Genomic DNA, 16,924 nt, shown 5'->3' on the forward strand with positions numbered 1-16,924 from the left:
TTCATCATCTCTCTCCTCCATATCTCTCTGATTTGGTTCAGATCATCATCCCATCTCGGTGTCTCAGATCCTCTTCTTCTCTTTCTCTCTCTGTCCCTGTCCCCCGTCTTGCCACTATGGAGAGCAGGGCTTTCAGTTGCTCTGCTCCTCGACTTTGGAATTCCCTACCTCCTGAAATAAGAAACATCACCTCTTTCTCTCTTTTTAAGTCTAGTCTAAAAACTCACCTATGCAAAATAGCTTATCCCACATAACTTTCTCCATTTTCCTATCTTGGAACTGTTTTATGTTTTATGTTTTATGATCTTGTAAATTACTTGCTCTTTTGCCTGCTTTTTATTTTCTTACTTTTATTATTATTTTTACTGTGTACAGTGTCCTTGAGTGTTCTGAAAGGCGCTTTCAAATAAAATGTATTATTATTATTATTATTATTAACGTCTCTCAAACCAAAAATGATCATCTATTAACTTGTCTTCCATCCTGTTTTAATATTTGTTAAGTACATCTTATTTCTTTAGGACAGTCAGATTACATTTGAACAACAAAGAAATCATGCTTGTCCCTACATACTAGGTATTAGAAGCCATTATTTTTGTGTTGCGTGTATCTACAAATTAACAACATCTCAAGTTCTTGTGGAGGAGACTGTATAATTAAGGTAAACAATCATTCAGTGGAAAATTATTTTTGAAGAGACAAAAGAAAGCACCACGTCCCTCCTGGAAATAAGAGTTAGGTCAGTTTTATAATCAAGCAGAGAAATAATAAATGATGCATAAATAATTTTTCAGTCTTGCAGAATATTTTGCTGAGCATTTTTGTTAAAACCAGTGTGAATGAGACCTTAAAAATTTGCCTTAATCCTGAGCCTTTTTGAAAAGACATCACATTTAAGAAAAGCATCCTAGTAGAAAAAGATGTTGGCCTTAGTTATTTTGTTTTTATTACTTTTTTTTATATACAAACAATGGAATTTTACTAGTCCTTGATTAATTGCTATGTTTAATTTTAAAAAGTAATTTTTTCAAAATCCACAATGTATTTTAAAATCACTTGAAGCTATTAATTACCAAATCACTGAACCAAGGTTATTATAGTTAACAAAAACTAAAATCATCAAAACTAAAACTATTATTAAAAAAATATTTTCGCAAGCTGAAATAAAATAATTAACAAAACCGAAATGAAAAACTAGAACTAAACGAAACTATTAAAGTAGTTGGAAAGGCTTAACTGAAATAAAATAATAATTTACTAAAATAATTTGTTTTCATTTTTGAATTAATATTCTTACCGTTCAGTCTTTTAACCCTTGTAAGTTTTAACTGTAAAACAGAAAGTCATCCAACACAAGCCACCCGCACATATTCATCCAGTGAACGGTGGCTACTGAAGGAGGCCGGGTGTTCTCACAGCATTTGCTGTGACCAAGCAAGCTTAATGTGCCCATAAAGCCTGTGGGAAAAAAAAGAGATTTATGCGCCGCCTTTCTTTGCACTTGTTGTATATCAAGATGTAATTCAAATGCTAGGAATGTGCTGGTCAACAAAAACTTTACCGTATGGCCAGAAAATCATGAGTAAGTAGCGTTTCAGTGTATTTCTCAGGTAACTGCATTTTGTTGTCAGTAATTCACCTGACACTTCGCCCTCAAAGTATACAAAGTATAGAGAAAGTATAGTAATCATGAAAAAAGTTTGACCTCAAGATTTTTATGAATTTTGATGTTGTAGACTTCCCTGAATCCGAAAATACCATTTTGCGTATGTGTTTGTGTAAACACGATAACTCAAAAACGCAACTAGATAAATGGATGAAATTTGGCATGTGGTTGTTACACCAGAATTGTAGATCTGTATTAACTTTTGAGCCGGAAGTGGTACATTACCTGAACACATTCTCGATTATTTTTTGTATTCATGCAGCTGCAGTGTTCGATTTATTCAAATATACTTTTATCATAATTGTTCAATATATTATTGATTTGATTTGTTGTTGATGGTTCTTTAATGTACATAATATAATCGTTGTCTTGCGGTCTATTCCTCAAATATCCATCCCCATATCGGAGTACACGAGAAGGTCTATGGGAGACCACTCCCAATTTTTGAAAATAAAACAGCATTGATCAAGAGACGAACGGTCATCATACAAGGTCAGCATATTGTTGCTGACCAATCACTTTTGCTTTAAAAATGTCGTTTAACAACGAAGAGATACAAACCTTTTTTTTTTCCTGAGTTTGCAATGTCTTCACTGAACTACCGGTAGGTAGGCGAAGAGAGTCTTCCAAGTGATGAAAAACTAAACATACTGATGTATTTTTGTATTTATGCTATATTCATTTATCTTTTTTAGTTCATATTTACAGCTCAAAATACCTGATATTGTGAAAATAATCCAGTAGTAAAATTATGTTTTAAAATATCTGTCCCCATTTTTTTCAATTTCTCTCTCTCTCTCAAAATAGATAATTGAAATATCATATTCTTTTTTTTTTTTTTTTTTCTTCTTAACATCAGCCATATCATACATATTGCATACCATGGATTTCTCTTGCCTTGCATCCAAACCTGCTTGGGTAGGCTCCAGGTTCCTGCGATCCTGCTGTGGATAAACAGGTTTAGATAATGTGTATATTGTTCCTAATCTCAGAGGCTGTCTCTTGTCATTTTCTGCCCCTCCACACTCTTTTTACTTGCTCTTATTCTGCTCATTAAGGGTTTACTGTTCTTATGGTGGGCTATTCAAGTCTTACTGCCCCTAACCTTCACACTACATGCTTGTTTTTCTTTGTTCCCCTCAATACAACTAGGTGGGGTCTGCACACTAATTCAAGCTTAAGAGCCCTATTCTTCCTAAGCCCCCATGATTTTCATAATCACACCTGTCAGAACACAGTAGAATCTCTTATATATAGTGGAACCTTGAGATACGATCACCTCTGTATACGAGAAATTCAAGATTAAAGTATGAGCGAAAAATTTCGGATCCAAATAAGAGCATTGGCTCGCATAAAGAGCCACGAGCCAGGCTGTGGGTATGTGTGGCTCATTTCCCGATCCGCCTCAACTTGGGGATTCACCCAAGCTGATGCTGCCAGTCCATCAGCTCACTCAGTGTTCCTTGTTCTCCCGTAGCGTGAGGATCTACACGTTTGTGCGCTTGTAATTTCATTGTTTCGCTGTAGCAGTTCGCCGTATAAGCGTATCCAAAAATATCGCGGACATGCAGACGAAAAATAGGAGACAATTGCGAGAGAGAGAAAGAGAGGCAAGCAAGCGAGAGAGATAAGGAGAGAGACACGCGCACAAGAGAGAACCATCAGCTCAGTTATGATCACATGACACTCAGCAGACAAAGTGTATCCATACTACTTGTATTGCAAGACATCGCTCGTTTTATCAAGTCAAAATTAATTAAAAAATGTAGCTCGTCTTGCAAAACGCTCGTAAACCAAGTTACTTGCAAACCGAGGTTCCACTTGTATATATTATTTATCAGTGTTATTTGTTAGGAAAATTGATTTTTATGTTGATATTTTTGAGGGTGCGGAACAGATTAACTGGATTTCCATTATTTTCAATGGGGAAATTTGTTTTAGATATGAGAAATTCGCTATATGAGCTCAGTGCTGGAACAAATTAAAACTCGTATCTCGAGGTTCCACTGTTTGTGTGTGTGTGTGTGTGTGTGTGTGTGTGTGTATATATATATGTGTATGTAGACATTTAAAAAACCCTCACACCTTAAAATTCACCTAAATTTCATTACAAATTGGACCATTCTGGGCAGTATAAGGAAAAGTAAAAAAGTGCCAACAGACAGCGTAGATTTGTTCAGCACAAATGACAAAAAATATTGTAAAAATTATAAAATTGTGTAAAACCATTCATATTCAGTACCTGGTTTTGATTATGCTTGTTTTTATCAGTCAAAAACAAAACCAAATAGTAAACTGTGTTGGTTAGTGTTAGCTTCCACTAACATTAAACTCATATTATATCCAAACCTGTTAAGTGTACAGTTCTGTCTTTACTGTGGCACAAAAACTAAACTCCATAGTAGCTCTTGAACCATACCATAATTACTAAAACCAAAACTAATATATATATAAAAATAAAATAGAAATGTCTTTGTAAAATAAAAACTAAATTAAAACTAAAGATACACGACGAAGGAAAACTAAAACTAAACTGAATTTCCAGTAAGGTCAGAAAAAATCCTCTTCAATAAAACCCTTGTGTGCGTCCAGGTGTCCGTGTGTGTGTGTCTTGCCACACGGCACGTGTTCCGTCTGTTCCTGTGCATTCCCTGTGTGTGCAGAGAGAGAGAAAACCACACAGTTGCGTGCGTGCGAGAGACAGACAGACACATACACACACAGGCGTGACAGACAGACACACACACACACACAGGCGCGTGTGCCAGACAGACAGACAGAGGCGCGCACTTAAGAGAGACACACACGCACGCAGGCCAACGAGAGAAACACACACACACATACAGAGGCACAGCATGCATTGTTGCAATGTTACTTTTCTTGGTTGTTTATTAAATTATGGATTTTTCAAATGTTTATTATTTCTCTGTGCTTAAAACTCGTTTAAAAAAAAAAAAAAAAAAGTGTTTTTAGTGAGTGGGTCATCGGGCTATAGCGCAAACTCTGGCAGTGTTAGTTTTCTCTGTTGTTCAAGGTTTTCTTAGTGTTATTCAATGTTTTTACATTTAGTTTACTATTCTGCTGTTCATTCAATGGTTTAATTAACTATATTTGTGCTTAAAAACTTAAAAAATATATATATTTACATACAGTTCATACGGTCTGGAACGGATTAATTGTATTTACATACAATCCTATGGGGGAAATTACTTCGGTTCACAACCAAATCGGGTTACGACCAGAATTTTGGAACGAATTATGGTCGTGAACCAATGTTCCACTGTATTACTGTCACACAAAATTACAAGCATTTTACAGATATACAAACCAGTATTACTGAGAGAGAAAATTAAAGGCACACAATACAGTGACGCATATTACAGCCACATACAAGGTCCCTTGCCATTTAATATAGACGTTTCCTACTAATGTTTATGCACTACTGTTCTAGCGCCCGTTATCGTAACGGGCTTAATGTCTAGTATAGAAATAAAAAGGCAAAACTATAATAACCTTGCACTGGACCCATTATTTTGTTGCTATAATTGATATTCTTATTTTAACAGTGTGTTGCCAATGATTAACAGTCATCCACACTTATAACATTAAATATCAGCAGAGAAACTACTGTTTCTCAATGTCTATATGGTTTTTTTTTTTTCTTTAGTAGGTTGATTGGTAACTCTTAAATTGAGTTTTGTATGAAAGAGTGTGGATATGTGTAGCTGTGCCTGGTTTGATTTTGTGCCCTGTCTAGTGTTGGTTCCTGCCTTTCTCAAGATGCTGCAGAAATTGACTATAGTTTCTTCAGACTGAATGAATAGAATAGAATGGGTTTTATTGTCATTGCACAGATGTACAACAAAATTTTTGTCCCCTGAATAGTGCATATAATACAATAACAACAGAACCTTCAACAGATTTAACATATGCTCTGCATTTTTTTCTACACACACGAATTAATATAAAACAATAAAACCAATAATACATTGGAGGTGGAAAAATATACATAAATAGTGAATTAGTTCCATTTTATAGTGATTGTAGTGAGTCCCCAAGAGGTTGCACTTTTGTCCCATTGATGCCATGGATGACAGTGAAAGACATAAGATCAAAAACACTTAAATGCAGTAAACAATTTAACAAAATTTAGTACTATAATAACACTCAGGTAGAAGCTTTTCAGTAGTCTGAAAGCGTGCATTTTAATAGAACTATAATGCCTTCCAGAAGGGAGCTGAGTAAAAAGGTGGTGGCCTTGGTGAGGTGGGTCCCTAATGATTTTTTTTGGCCATTCATAAACATCAAGTTCTGTATATGTCCTCTAATGAAGATAACTGGGTGTTTGGTCATTTTTTGTGCTGATTTGATGACTCTCTGAAGAGCCTTCTTGTCAGTCGGAGCAGCCAGCATACCATACCAGGATGCTACAGGTATGTATACTTTTCACAGAGCAGCGATAGAAGGACTCCAATAGCTGTTTAGGCAGGATAGCCTTCCTCAGCATCCTTAAGATGCTTCTGTGCCTTCTTCACCAGGGAAGTTGTGTTAACAGACCAAGCAAGGTCCTGGGAGATGTGTGCCAAGGAATTTAAACCTAGGAACTCTCTCAACTATGCAGCTCACCCAAATGTCCTGCCTTCCTTTCTCCACTATGGCCCTAAAGGATTTGAGTTAGACACCACTAGTGTACATAGTCATTTGGTAGATGTAATGCTTCTGCAAAGCCACTTGAGGTCATTGTGAATACATTCATGGGTGAAATTCTAAAAGTGCTGAACTGCATAAGCAGCACAAATCCACTTGTTTTAATTACTTGACATAAGTAAGTTATTGGTTATGGGTAATGCAACAGGTGACACTGCACCGTCTCTTGCCAGCCCTTGTAATTCTTGTTCCGCATGCATCTTGGGGAGGCAGCATAAATTTAATGTAAGGAGGCATTAAAATATTAATCTTTGCCACAGAAAAGAACATCTTGGAGTATATTCTTGTATTTTTTATGAGGAATAATTGAGGGCTGTACAGTGTGCAGCTGCTGAAAATATAAAATATTGCTTGTGTTACTTAAATTACATGTATTTTAAATTTCAGGTAATCCATAAACGGTTGGTCTAAATTTAAAATTATTGAGACCTTATGAACTAAAATGCACTCTTACCAGCTATATTATATACAGTATCTTGATATTTAGCTTTTTACAACTTTTAACTTTGTTATTTAAAATTGTTGTATTTGCTATTTATTTTAAAGCAAAACCTTACTTGCTTTGTGCAATAAAGCAGCTTTTGATGGTGCATTCTATGAACATTACTGTAGTTACATTACATTTGAGACCACGTAGCAACAGAAGAGTAACTCCAATTTTCTTGAGAACTGCATCCAAAATGCTTTAAATTTTGATTATGTAGTACTTGGTACACTTTTTTTGTATTTTGGTTTTATATTTGATCAGTATAAAATAAAATAGTGTGTTGTTTAGTTTATCATAGTACCATTCATTTTTTTTTTCTTTCTGAAGTTTTTTTAACTGTTGTCCAGGCATTTTAGTCTATTTGGAAGTATTGCCAAATTAATAAGTTCCTAGATTAAAATATATGCATTTTATATTGTTGTGTATGTATGTGTTTGATTCTGGAAGAGATAAAAAAATTGTATACATTTTTATATAATGAAATACAGCTTTTAACTTTATGCACTCTTTTACACATGTGGAAAGTTAAAACTCGATGGCGAGCGCCTGGTGGCCGGGCCTGCACCCATGGGGCTCGGCCGGGCACAGCCCGAAGAGGTAACGTGGGTCCTCCTCCCCATGGGCTCACCACCTATGGGAGGGGCCAAGGAGGTTGGGTGCAGTGTGAGTTGGGTGGTGGCCGAAGGCGGGGACCTTGGCGGTCTGATCCTCGGCTACAGAAACTGGCTCTTGGGACGTGGAATGTCACCTCTCTGAAGGGGAAGGAGCCTGAGCTAGTGCGAGGTCGAGAGGTTCGGCTAGATATAGTGGACTCACCTCGGCACAGCTTGGACTCTGGAACCAATCTCCTTGAGAGGGGCTGGACTCTCTACCACTCTGGAGTTGCCCCCGGTGAGAGGCGCCGAGCAGGTGTGGGCATACTTATTGCCCCGACTGGAGCCTGTGCATTGGGGTTTACCCGGTGGGCGAGAGGGTGGCCTCCCTCCGCCGGGTGGGGAAGGGTCCTGACTGTTGTTTGTGCGTATGCCAACAGCAGTTTGGAGTATCCACCCTTTTTGGAGTCTCTGGAGGGGTTGCTAGAGGGCATACCTTCTGGGGATTCCCTCGTTTTGCTGGGAGACTTCAATGCTCACGTGGGCAATGACAGTGAGACCTGGAAGGGCGTGATTGGGAGGAATGGCCCCGATCTGAACCCGGCGGTGTTTTGTTATTGGACTTCTGTGCTCGTCACGGATTGTCCATAACGAACACCATGTTCAAGCATAAGGGTGTTCATATGTGCACTTGGCACCAGGACACCCTAGGCCTCAGGTCGATGATCGACTTTGTGGTGTGGTCGTGGACTTGCGGCCATATGTCTTGGACACTTTCGGGTGAAGAGAGGGGCGGAGCTGTCAACTGATCACCACCTGGTGGTGAGTTGGCCGATGGTGGGGAAGATGCGGTCAGACCTGGTAGGCCCAAGCGTGTTGTGAGGGTCTGCTGGGAGCGGCTGGCAGAGTCCCCTGTCAGAAGTAGCTTCAACTCCCACCTCCGGCAGAACTTCAACCCGTCCCGAGGGAGGTGGGGACATTGAGTCGAATGGGCCATGTTCCGTGCCTCTATTGTTGAGGCGGCTGACGGAGCTGTGGCGCAAGGTGGTGGTGCCTGTCGTGGCGGCAATCCCGAACCCGTTGGTGGACACGGCGTGAGGGATGCCGTCAAGCTGAAGAAGGAGTCCTATAGGACTTTTTGTCCTGTGGGTCTCTGGAGGCAGCTGATAGGTACCGGCAGGCCAAGCGGAGCGGCTTGGTTGTTGCTGAGGCAAAACTTCGGGCATGGGAGGAGTTTGGAGAGCCATGGAGAGCGACTTTGGACGGCTTCGAGGAGATTCTGGTCCACCGTCCGGCGTCTCAGGAGGGAAGCAGTGCAGTGTCAACACCGTATATGGTGGGGATGGTGCGCTGCTGACCTCGACTTCGGGCGTTAGGGTGGTGGGAGGAGTACTTGAAGACCTCCTCAATCCCACTAACATGCCTTCCAATGAGGAAGCAGAGCCTGGGGACTCTGAGGTGGGCTCTCCCATCTCTGGGACTGAAGTCACCGAGGTGGTCAAAAACTCCTTGGTGGCAGGGCCCGGGGTGGATGAGATCGCCGGAGTTCCTTAAGGCTCTGGATGTTGTAGGACTGTCTTGGTTGACCGTCTCTGCAACATCGCATGGACATCGGGACAGTGCCTCTGGATTGGCAGACCGGGGTGGTGGTCCCCTCTTTAAAAGGGGACGGAGGGTGTGTTCCAACTATAGAGGGATCACACTCCTCAGCCTCCCTGGAAAAGTCTATTCGGGGTTCTGGAGAGGAGGGTCCGTCGGATAGTGAACCTCGGATTCAGGAGGAACAGTGTGGTTTTAGTCCTGGTGGGAACAGTGGACCAGCTCTTCACCCTTAGCAGAGTCCTGGAGGGTGCATGGGAGTTTGCCGACCGGTCTACATGTGTTTTGTGGACTTGGAAAAGGCATTCGACCGTGTCCCTCGGGGAATCCTGTGGGGGTGCTCGGGAGTATGGGGTACGGACCCCTGATAAGAGCTGTTGGTCTCTGTACAACGGTGTCAGAGCTTGGTCCGCATTGCGGCAGTAAGTCGAGCCCGTTTCCAGTGAGAGTTGGACTCCGCCAGGGCTGCCCTTTGTCACCGATTCTGTTCATAACTTTTATGGACAGAATTTCTAGGCGCAACCAGGGTGTTGAAGGGGTCGGTTTGGTGGACTCAGGATTGGGTCACTGCTTTTGCAGATGATGTTGTCCTGTTTGCTTCATCAGGCCGTGATCTTCAGCTCTCTCTGGATCGGTTCGCAGCTGAGTGTGAAGCGGCTGGGATGAGAATCAGCACCTCCAAATCCGAGAGCATGGTCCTCAGCCGGAAAAGGGTGGAGTGCCCTCTCAGGGTTGGGGAGAGATCCTGCCCCAAGTGGAGGAGTTCAAGTATCTCGGGTCTTGTTCACGAGTGAGGGAAGAATGGGCGTGAGATCGACAGGCGGATCGGTGCGGCATCCGCAGTGATGCGGGCTCTGCATCGGTCTGTCGTGGTGAAAGAGGAGCTGAGCCGTAAGGCAAAGCTCTCAATTTACCAGTCGATCTACGCTCCTACCCTCACCTATGGTCATGAGCTATGAGTAGTGACGAAAGAACGAGATCGCGAATACAAGCGGCTGAAATGAGTTTCCTCCGCAGGGTGTCTGGGCTTTCCCTTAAAGATAAGGTGAGAAGCTCAGTCATCCGGGAGGGGCTCAGAGTAGAGCCGCTGCTCCTCCGCATCGAGAGGAGTCAGATGAGGTGGCTCAGGCATCTGATCAGGATGCCTCCTGGGCGCCTCCCTGGTGTGGTGTTCCGGGCACGTCCAACGGGAGGAGGCCCGGGGAAGACCCAGGACACGCTGGAGGGACTATGTCTCCGGCTGGCCTGGGAGCATGGGGATTCTCCGGAAGAGCTGGAAGAAGTGGCGGGGAGAGGGAAGTCTGGGCCTCTCTGCTTAAGCTGCTGCCCCCGCGACCCGACCTCGGATAAGCGGAAGAGGATGGATGGATGGATGGATGGATGGATGGAAAGTTAAAACATGTGTTATAAATGATTAGAGGTGTCCACTACACTAATTAATGACCAAAGCCAATTTTTCACCTTGAAAAAAGTGCTTACTGCTAAAAAATCAAAGCATAATAAAACTGTGACAAAGCTTTTTGACCTGAAAACAAGAGACCTCCTTACAGTTTAGATCTGCATTTCAATTTTAAATTGAACTGGAAAAGTCAGTTCAAAGACGGGTAACTCGATATACATAAACTTGTTCATGGTGAAAGCTTATTCCTTGAACTCTTAAAGCAGCACCAGAAACGTTCACCAGAAAAGCATATTCACTGTGAAAGAATGTGAAAAGACAGTGTTAATTTGAATTTTTCAAATTATGGCACTAGATGTGTAGAGTTTGCATCATTCCTTTTTTTCATGCCTGTTTTTTACTCCACATTGACAGTGTTGACTATTAGTGGGTGATGTGTGGGTTTGTGTGTGTGCACACATTCAAAGTCACTGAATAATTTACTCGTATGAATAGAAAAAAAAATTTTTTTTAGTTTGATGTAGCTCAGAGTTATTGTGCGTGACAGCAGCATTAGGCTGGAGACCTGAACCAACCATGAAAATGGCCTCCTTGGAATTAAAATAAATAAATAATTTAAGTAAAGTTTGTAATTAACTGCCTGTTCTTTAATAAATATATTTACATTTATGCACAACTTCAATAGAAGATACTGTAAAACATATTTACATTACAGAAAATATATTGTATAGAAAATATGTTCATATTATTTTTGTATGGAAAAAGGTTAATCTGTCAGGCAAGCTAGATTTCATTTAAAATATTCAAAAGGTATTCATGGTGTTTAAAATATCATTTGTTTCTAAACTTCAATGTTTAGTTTCAGTCATAAAACAAATAACAGTATTCTTTAGGACAGTTCTAATGGCTTACATCAAAAAGCCAGCAGGCTACAGTAAACCAAAGGACTGCATTTGTTGAGCACAAAGCACAGTCTCCTGTCTGAAAAGAAATTGGTGGTAATATATTTAACTGCCATGCCAGCTGTCAGCTGAAGTGTTCTGAGTGACATTTTTCCACATGACATGAGTCTGGCTTTTCCATCTCGGTGTGCAGTAGTGTTAAATTGGGTTTAGTATTTGTTTTTGTTATCACTATGCAACACTATTTAGTTACACTCTGGCATTGTGATTCACATTTACTGTATAGCTGAACTTTAGTAAGACGAATTAACAGTTCATGATTTTACCAGAAACTACTCTAAAAAGTTAATTTTAGAGTTTAATGCACTGTTGTAAGAATGTTAAGGGGATTCTTTTACCTACATAGTGAACTTGGTAATATGACTCTTCCCCACCCCCATCTGTGGCCATGTTACATTTTATAAGTATTCTAAAGTTATCAACCACACTCTCAATGTCCAGCCATAATGTATTAGCTATTTTGAGTAGTGGACACAGTTACAGTAATAAAAATGGCGTTTTCCTTTTCACAGGAACATTTTATACATTATGAGAATAATTGTATAGCAGTTTTAAAAAATAAAATTTATAATGTTTTCAGTCAAAATTTAAGTGTTGATTTCTTACAGTTCTCACAATTATGTAAAACTATTTAAATGTTTAAAAGGACACAGAAAAAACAAGTACAAAAAAATGTAATAGTCTTTCTGACATTTTTCTATTCATGTATTCATTTTTTTTTCTTGTTTTGTTTCCAGGACTTTCACTGGTTGACCCGTTCAAATCTATGAATTTAAGGACGTGCCATTCTTTGTAAAGCACTGAACCTGCAATTTGAATTTTTTATGATTTTTTTAATTACAAATATATATAAAAAAATTACATATATAACTGTAATTAATTGTTTACATTGCTTTCTATTTTCCTTTGTGTTGCCTCATAGTAAATGGGATACCCTCCTTACATATTTGCAATAAAGTCATTTTTGCTGTATATTGAAGCAATTTGAATTTGAAATGAAAACTTGAATACTATGATTATTATTTCACATTATGGGCTCTGTTTACTTGATTCTTGCTCTCCCGGTTTTAAGCTTGACTAGTATTATATAAACACGACCATCTCCTGATTCCATTTCTCTTTCAGAACTGCTGCTACCCAATGTAGCCAGTACAAAGTCAATTAACCAAATTAAGGCATGACAGTGATCAGTTCCATAATAGTAAATTGTGTTTAAGCAATCAGCCCTTCATTATATGTTCTTAATTTAATTAAGTGCAAGAGAATTTTAAATATCATATTTTGTAGTATATAAGGTTTGGCTCATTTGGCAAACACCAGCGAGACTAGTTGACTATATAGTACATGCTTCAAGCTTAAAAATATCCTAAAGGCCTTATTACATTACATTATTTTAGCAAGGCAGTCACAGTATGCTACCATTTCCCTCAGTTGTTTGGTTTGAAATAACCAAGAATTTAGTCCAACCAGTCTGTGGCTCACCTGTAAAAAATTTGATTATATCTTAATTCATAGGGGTGGGCTTCTGTGTATGTGAGAGCTGACAACTGATGAGCACTCAACCTGAAGTACAACGTATAGAATGCAGCAACGAGGAATAGGGAGGACAGGTGTATTTGACTTCCCAATCAAAAGAAGGCTCATCAGTCTGATTTTTTGGTGTGTGTGTTTTACATAGCATGACAGAATGAAAAAAAGAAGGAAAAAATTCAAATGTGAGCTTCAGTAGGCTTTGCACCCTAGGAGTCAAGTTAACCAAACTGTTCTATAACATTACAGCAATTATTTACCGCTCTGATGCTGATCTTTCTGAAGATTTCATAATTAATTGCAGAATTACAGTGCCATAATTCTTGAGATATAATCAAAATTCATTTGAGGGATATTCTAGAGTGCCTCTTTTCTCTTGCACGATTTGGCTCAAAAACTAAGCATCACATCGTCATCTCATAAAAGGCTTAAGTTTCGAGTTTGATATTTTTCTGTCCAGCCATTTTAGCTCTATACCGTCCTCAAAAAACTAACACACAGACATAAACACAGAGAGAGACACACAAACACACACCCCTCATCAAGATATCAATGTTTTCAGTATCAAGGGACCATAAAACGTAGAGCTTTTTCAAAAACCGGAGATAAACTTTTTGACAAATCTAAAGCTTTCTTTCCTCCCACATAGACGATAGTTTTTGGTGGGAGAGGGCACATAGCAAGAAGGGCCAAGACTGCTACTAAACACTCTGTAGATGCCATCACACGGGCTCCAGCTCCATTAGGCAGTACATTATTGTGTAATTTGACATTCTTGTCAATTTCTACTCCTGTAATCTGACAGGCTCAGGCAAAGATTAAAGATTAACTGCAGTCGTCAAACCTGACACATTCTCCAGGTACAACTTGTGTAAATGTGACATCATCTTAAGATGGATGTAGTCAGTGGGCAAATTTGAAAGTGTATGATTAGCATCACAAGCAGAAATTTTATCCTGAGCAAAAACAATGCACAATTTTTACATTTGATTGTTTGCCATTAGTAGTTATGTAGTTTTAATGATAACTTTGAAATGTTGCACTGTATATAATTTGTATAGAACTGATAAAATTAGCTTCTATAAATATTCTATATGCACTTTTGTGTAAAATTTGCCAGATAATTGAACTCCTGCTATTTGAAATCCTGATATGGGTACAGCTTCTTCTCACATCCATATTTATAGTCTGAAGTGTCCAGGTAGAGAATGGGTTTAACGGGTGCATGTGAAAGTAAGTGCAGGGGATAACCATGAAACTAAGATCTGAAATCATTGTGCAGATTACTTTGGCAGAAACTGAAGCACAAATTGAGGTAAATGGACACACTTACCCTTAAAAGCACAGCCATACTGTTTTAAGATTAATATGAATCTGCCTGAAAAAAGAGAACCAATGAGCAGGGTAGATTCTCAACAAACTGAAATACTTGGTTTCTAGACTTGCTGATATTTTGAATTAACAGGAGTTAGTAACTTTAAATGAAGAATATGTGATTTTTGTACTTCTAGCTGGAAAAAGTATTTTATTCATTAAGGTATTTGATATGCATAATTTAATAATCTGGTTTATGAGTCAGAAAAATATAGGTTGATAATCAATAAAACAAGATAACATGCATGCATACAAAGATGTATCAGTATTACAGAAAGTCTTTGCAACCAAGTGGTTAATCCCATATTGAATATCTGTTTCTGAATATATTCCCTCTACTGCAAGATCAAATGTTGCAGCAATTTCCCAGTGATTAATATTAATTTTTTTTTTTTTTGTAAATAGCAAACATGAAAGTTATGATTGTCACACATGTTGTTGTTATGTAGAAGAGGCATGAAAAAATATTAAACTATGGTATAAGCCTAAAAGCTTCTGGTCCCACAGATGTTTGCCCCGATACATGATCAAAACATAAGTAAAACAGAAAATTTAAAACAAACAGTAAAACTACAACAAAAGCATAATTAAATAAAAAGGTAGTAGTAAAAGCAGCCTGTTTGCAAAACCTCAGATGGTCGTCTTTCTCGTCTGCGTTCTCAGCTGATTGTTTTGGCACACTGATACCAGGTTAGGAGGTACACACACGGCATGACGGGCATGTCCTCAAAGAAAGAGAGCAGTACAAAACCAAAATGTTAAGCAAACTGTGCTTCTTTAATCTGAACAAGGATGCACAACTGACCCCGGAAAATTGCATATATTAATCATTAGAATTAAGTAATATGTTTTAAACTTTCATAGATCTGGAAAAAATCATTAATTACTGCTAATTTTTGCATACTGACCCAAAGTGTGGACAAATATTTCTCATTCCTAAAAATACATATTAAAAATCTGTTTTGTATTGTGTGATGTAAATGCACACTTATTTAAAATTTATTTTTTAGTATTTTTTTTGTTAAGCATCCTACAGTTTTTAAATTTCTTGAAACTATGAAACACAGTTACCATTGTTAAAATATTTTCCATGCATCTGGATTATAATTTGAATATTACATTTAGAAGGAAAAAAAAACCTTTCAACTATATGTTTTGGAACAAATATTCCCCTTGGGCCTCAAAGAGTTTAGAGAGTAATTGTCCTTGCCCATCACTACTGACCTTTTGTCTATATATTAGTGTGCTTTGTGTAGCCAACACCTTAAAATACTCAAGGCTAATGTATCACAGATTTATAGCACTTGTAAACGAATAAGAATTGGTACATAATCTCAGCACTAGATATACTTTGGCCCAGGAAAACTTTATAGTTGCATAGCCTTCATCTGCATAGACAACAACTAACAGATGCTGGCTCAGAGGACTCCGGTCAGATTTCATTGTTCATTCCTAGTGCCCGTTAATTGGCCATTATTCTAAGGAGAGTTAATGCATCACCGCACTCTAAGACAGGCAGTGGCAAGTGGGCAGTAAGCCCTTACTGATGTGTGGCTTTTTTCTGCCTGACATATAAATAGTATGGATTTGTAGATTGTGGGTTAGATAAACTGTACATTAAGTATGTATTTGAATCAAACCTGCATTTTCTAATTTTGAATATTTTTACTTTTTAAAGAACATGGCAAGTTTTAATTTGTGTGCATTAGTTTAATGTTCTTATGTAGATGCAGTGTTATGTAATTTCTATATTTAAAACAAAATATAGTATCAGTTGTATTTTAACTTACACATGATTAAGGTAACCAAATAGCTATAATCTGCAATTTCCCTTTAATGTATAGTTAACACAAAACTTATTTTCATTTTGGGAAATAATACTAAGTCACACCAACTGCTCTTTGGATCTAATACAACTTCTACCCAGTACCATTATCTGACTTAATGTGTTTCTTGCTCCTTTTGCTCATTCTTTTGCCACAAACTCTGTAAATAGAAGGGGGGGGGCAAAAGTTTTATTAAGCAATTTTATTATTGCAAACTACAGCCAGGTTTAGTATATATCTGAAATTACTTAAGCTTTGAATCATGCTAGGCTCCTGAGTCTTTTACTACATCTGAACCTTGATGTTCTTACCCATCCATTTTCTTAATCCAATTTTTCTATTACAGGATCATTGAGCAGAGGAGCCTCTCCCAGAAGCACTGGGTGCTAGATCCAATCTCGGATGGTATGTCGGTCCATCTTAGGGCACACTCAAGGATCAACCACTCAAATGAAAATAAAGAATCAAGTCAAGTTGGGGAGCATGCACTGGTGCAGTGTGTTGCCGCACCCACTACACGGCAAAACAATTCGGGTTCCCGGTTTGCAACCCCCCAGGCTGACATGCGGTCTAGTCCCCCCTCAGGAAATGACCCTCTATCTGCCGCATCCAGGTGTTACGTGGGCGAACCCCTTGGCCTGGTCCAGCCACTAGGGTCCCCAATAATGAGGATCTTACGAGCCGGATCACCCTCGGGGAAACGCGCCACATGGCTGTAGTGCCGTAACTGACATTCCCTCACAATGCAGGTAATGTGCCTCATTCGGGGCTCCATAAGCAA

At 39.0% G+C, this 16,924-nt stretch overlaps 1 protein-coding gene across 1 annotated transcript in view; it reads left to right on the forward strand.

Annotated features, from left to right (window-relative positions):
• hacl1 (2-hydroxyacyl-CoA lyase 1) overlaps window positions 1–12,440 on the forward strand; it is a 60,928-nt gene extending 48,488 nt beyond the window's left edge. The window contains exon 17 of the mRNA XM_039736362.1: window positions 12,151–12,440. Coding sequence (XP_039592296.1) covers window positions 12,151–12,183 — 33 coding nt within the window. The 3' untranslated portion in view covers window positions 12,184–12,440. The remainder of the gene's footprint in view (window positions 1–12,150) is intronic.
• The last annotated feature ends 4,484 nt before the right edge of the window (window positions 12,441–16,924 follow it).

This window comes from Polypterus senegalus, chromosome 15, assembly GCF_016835505.1.
Source record: "Polypterus senegalus isolate Bchr_013 chromosome 15, ASM1683550v1, whole genome shotgun sequence".
Classification (NCBI taxonomy): domain Eukaryota; kingdom Metazoa; phylum Chordata; class Cladistia; order Polypteriformes; family Polypteridae; genus Polypterus; species Polypterus senegalus.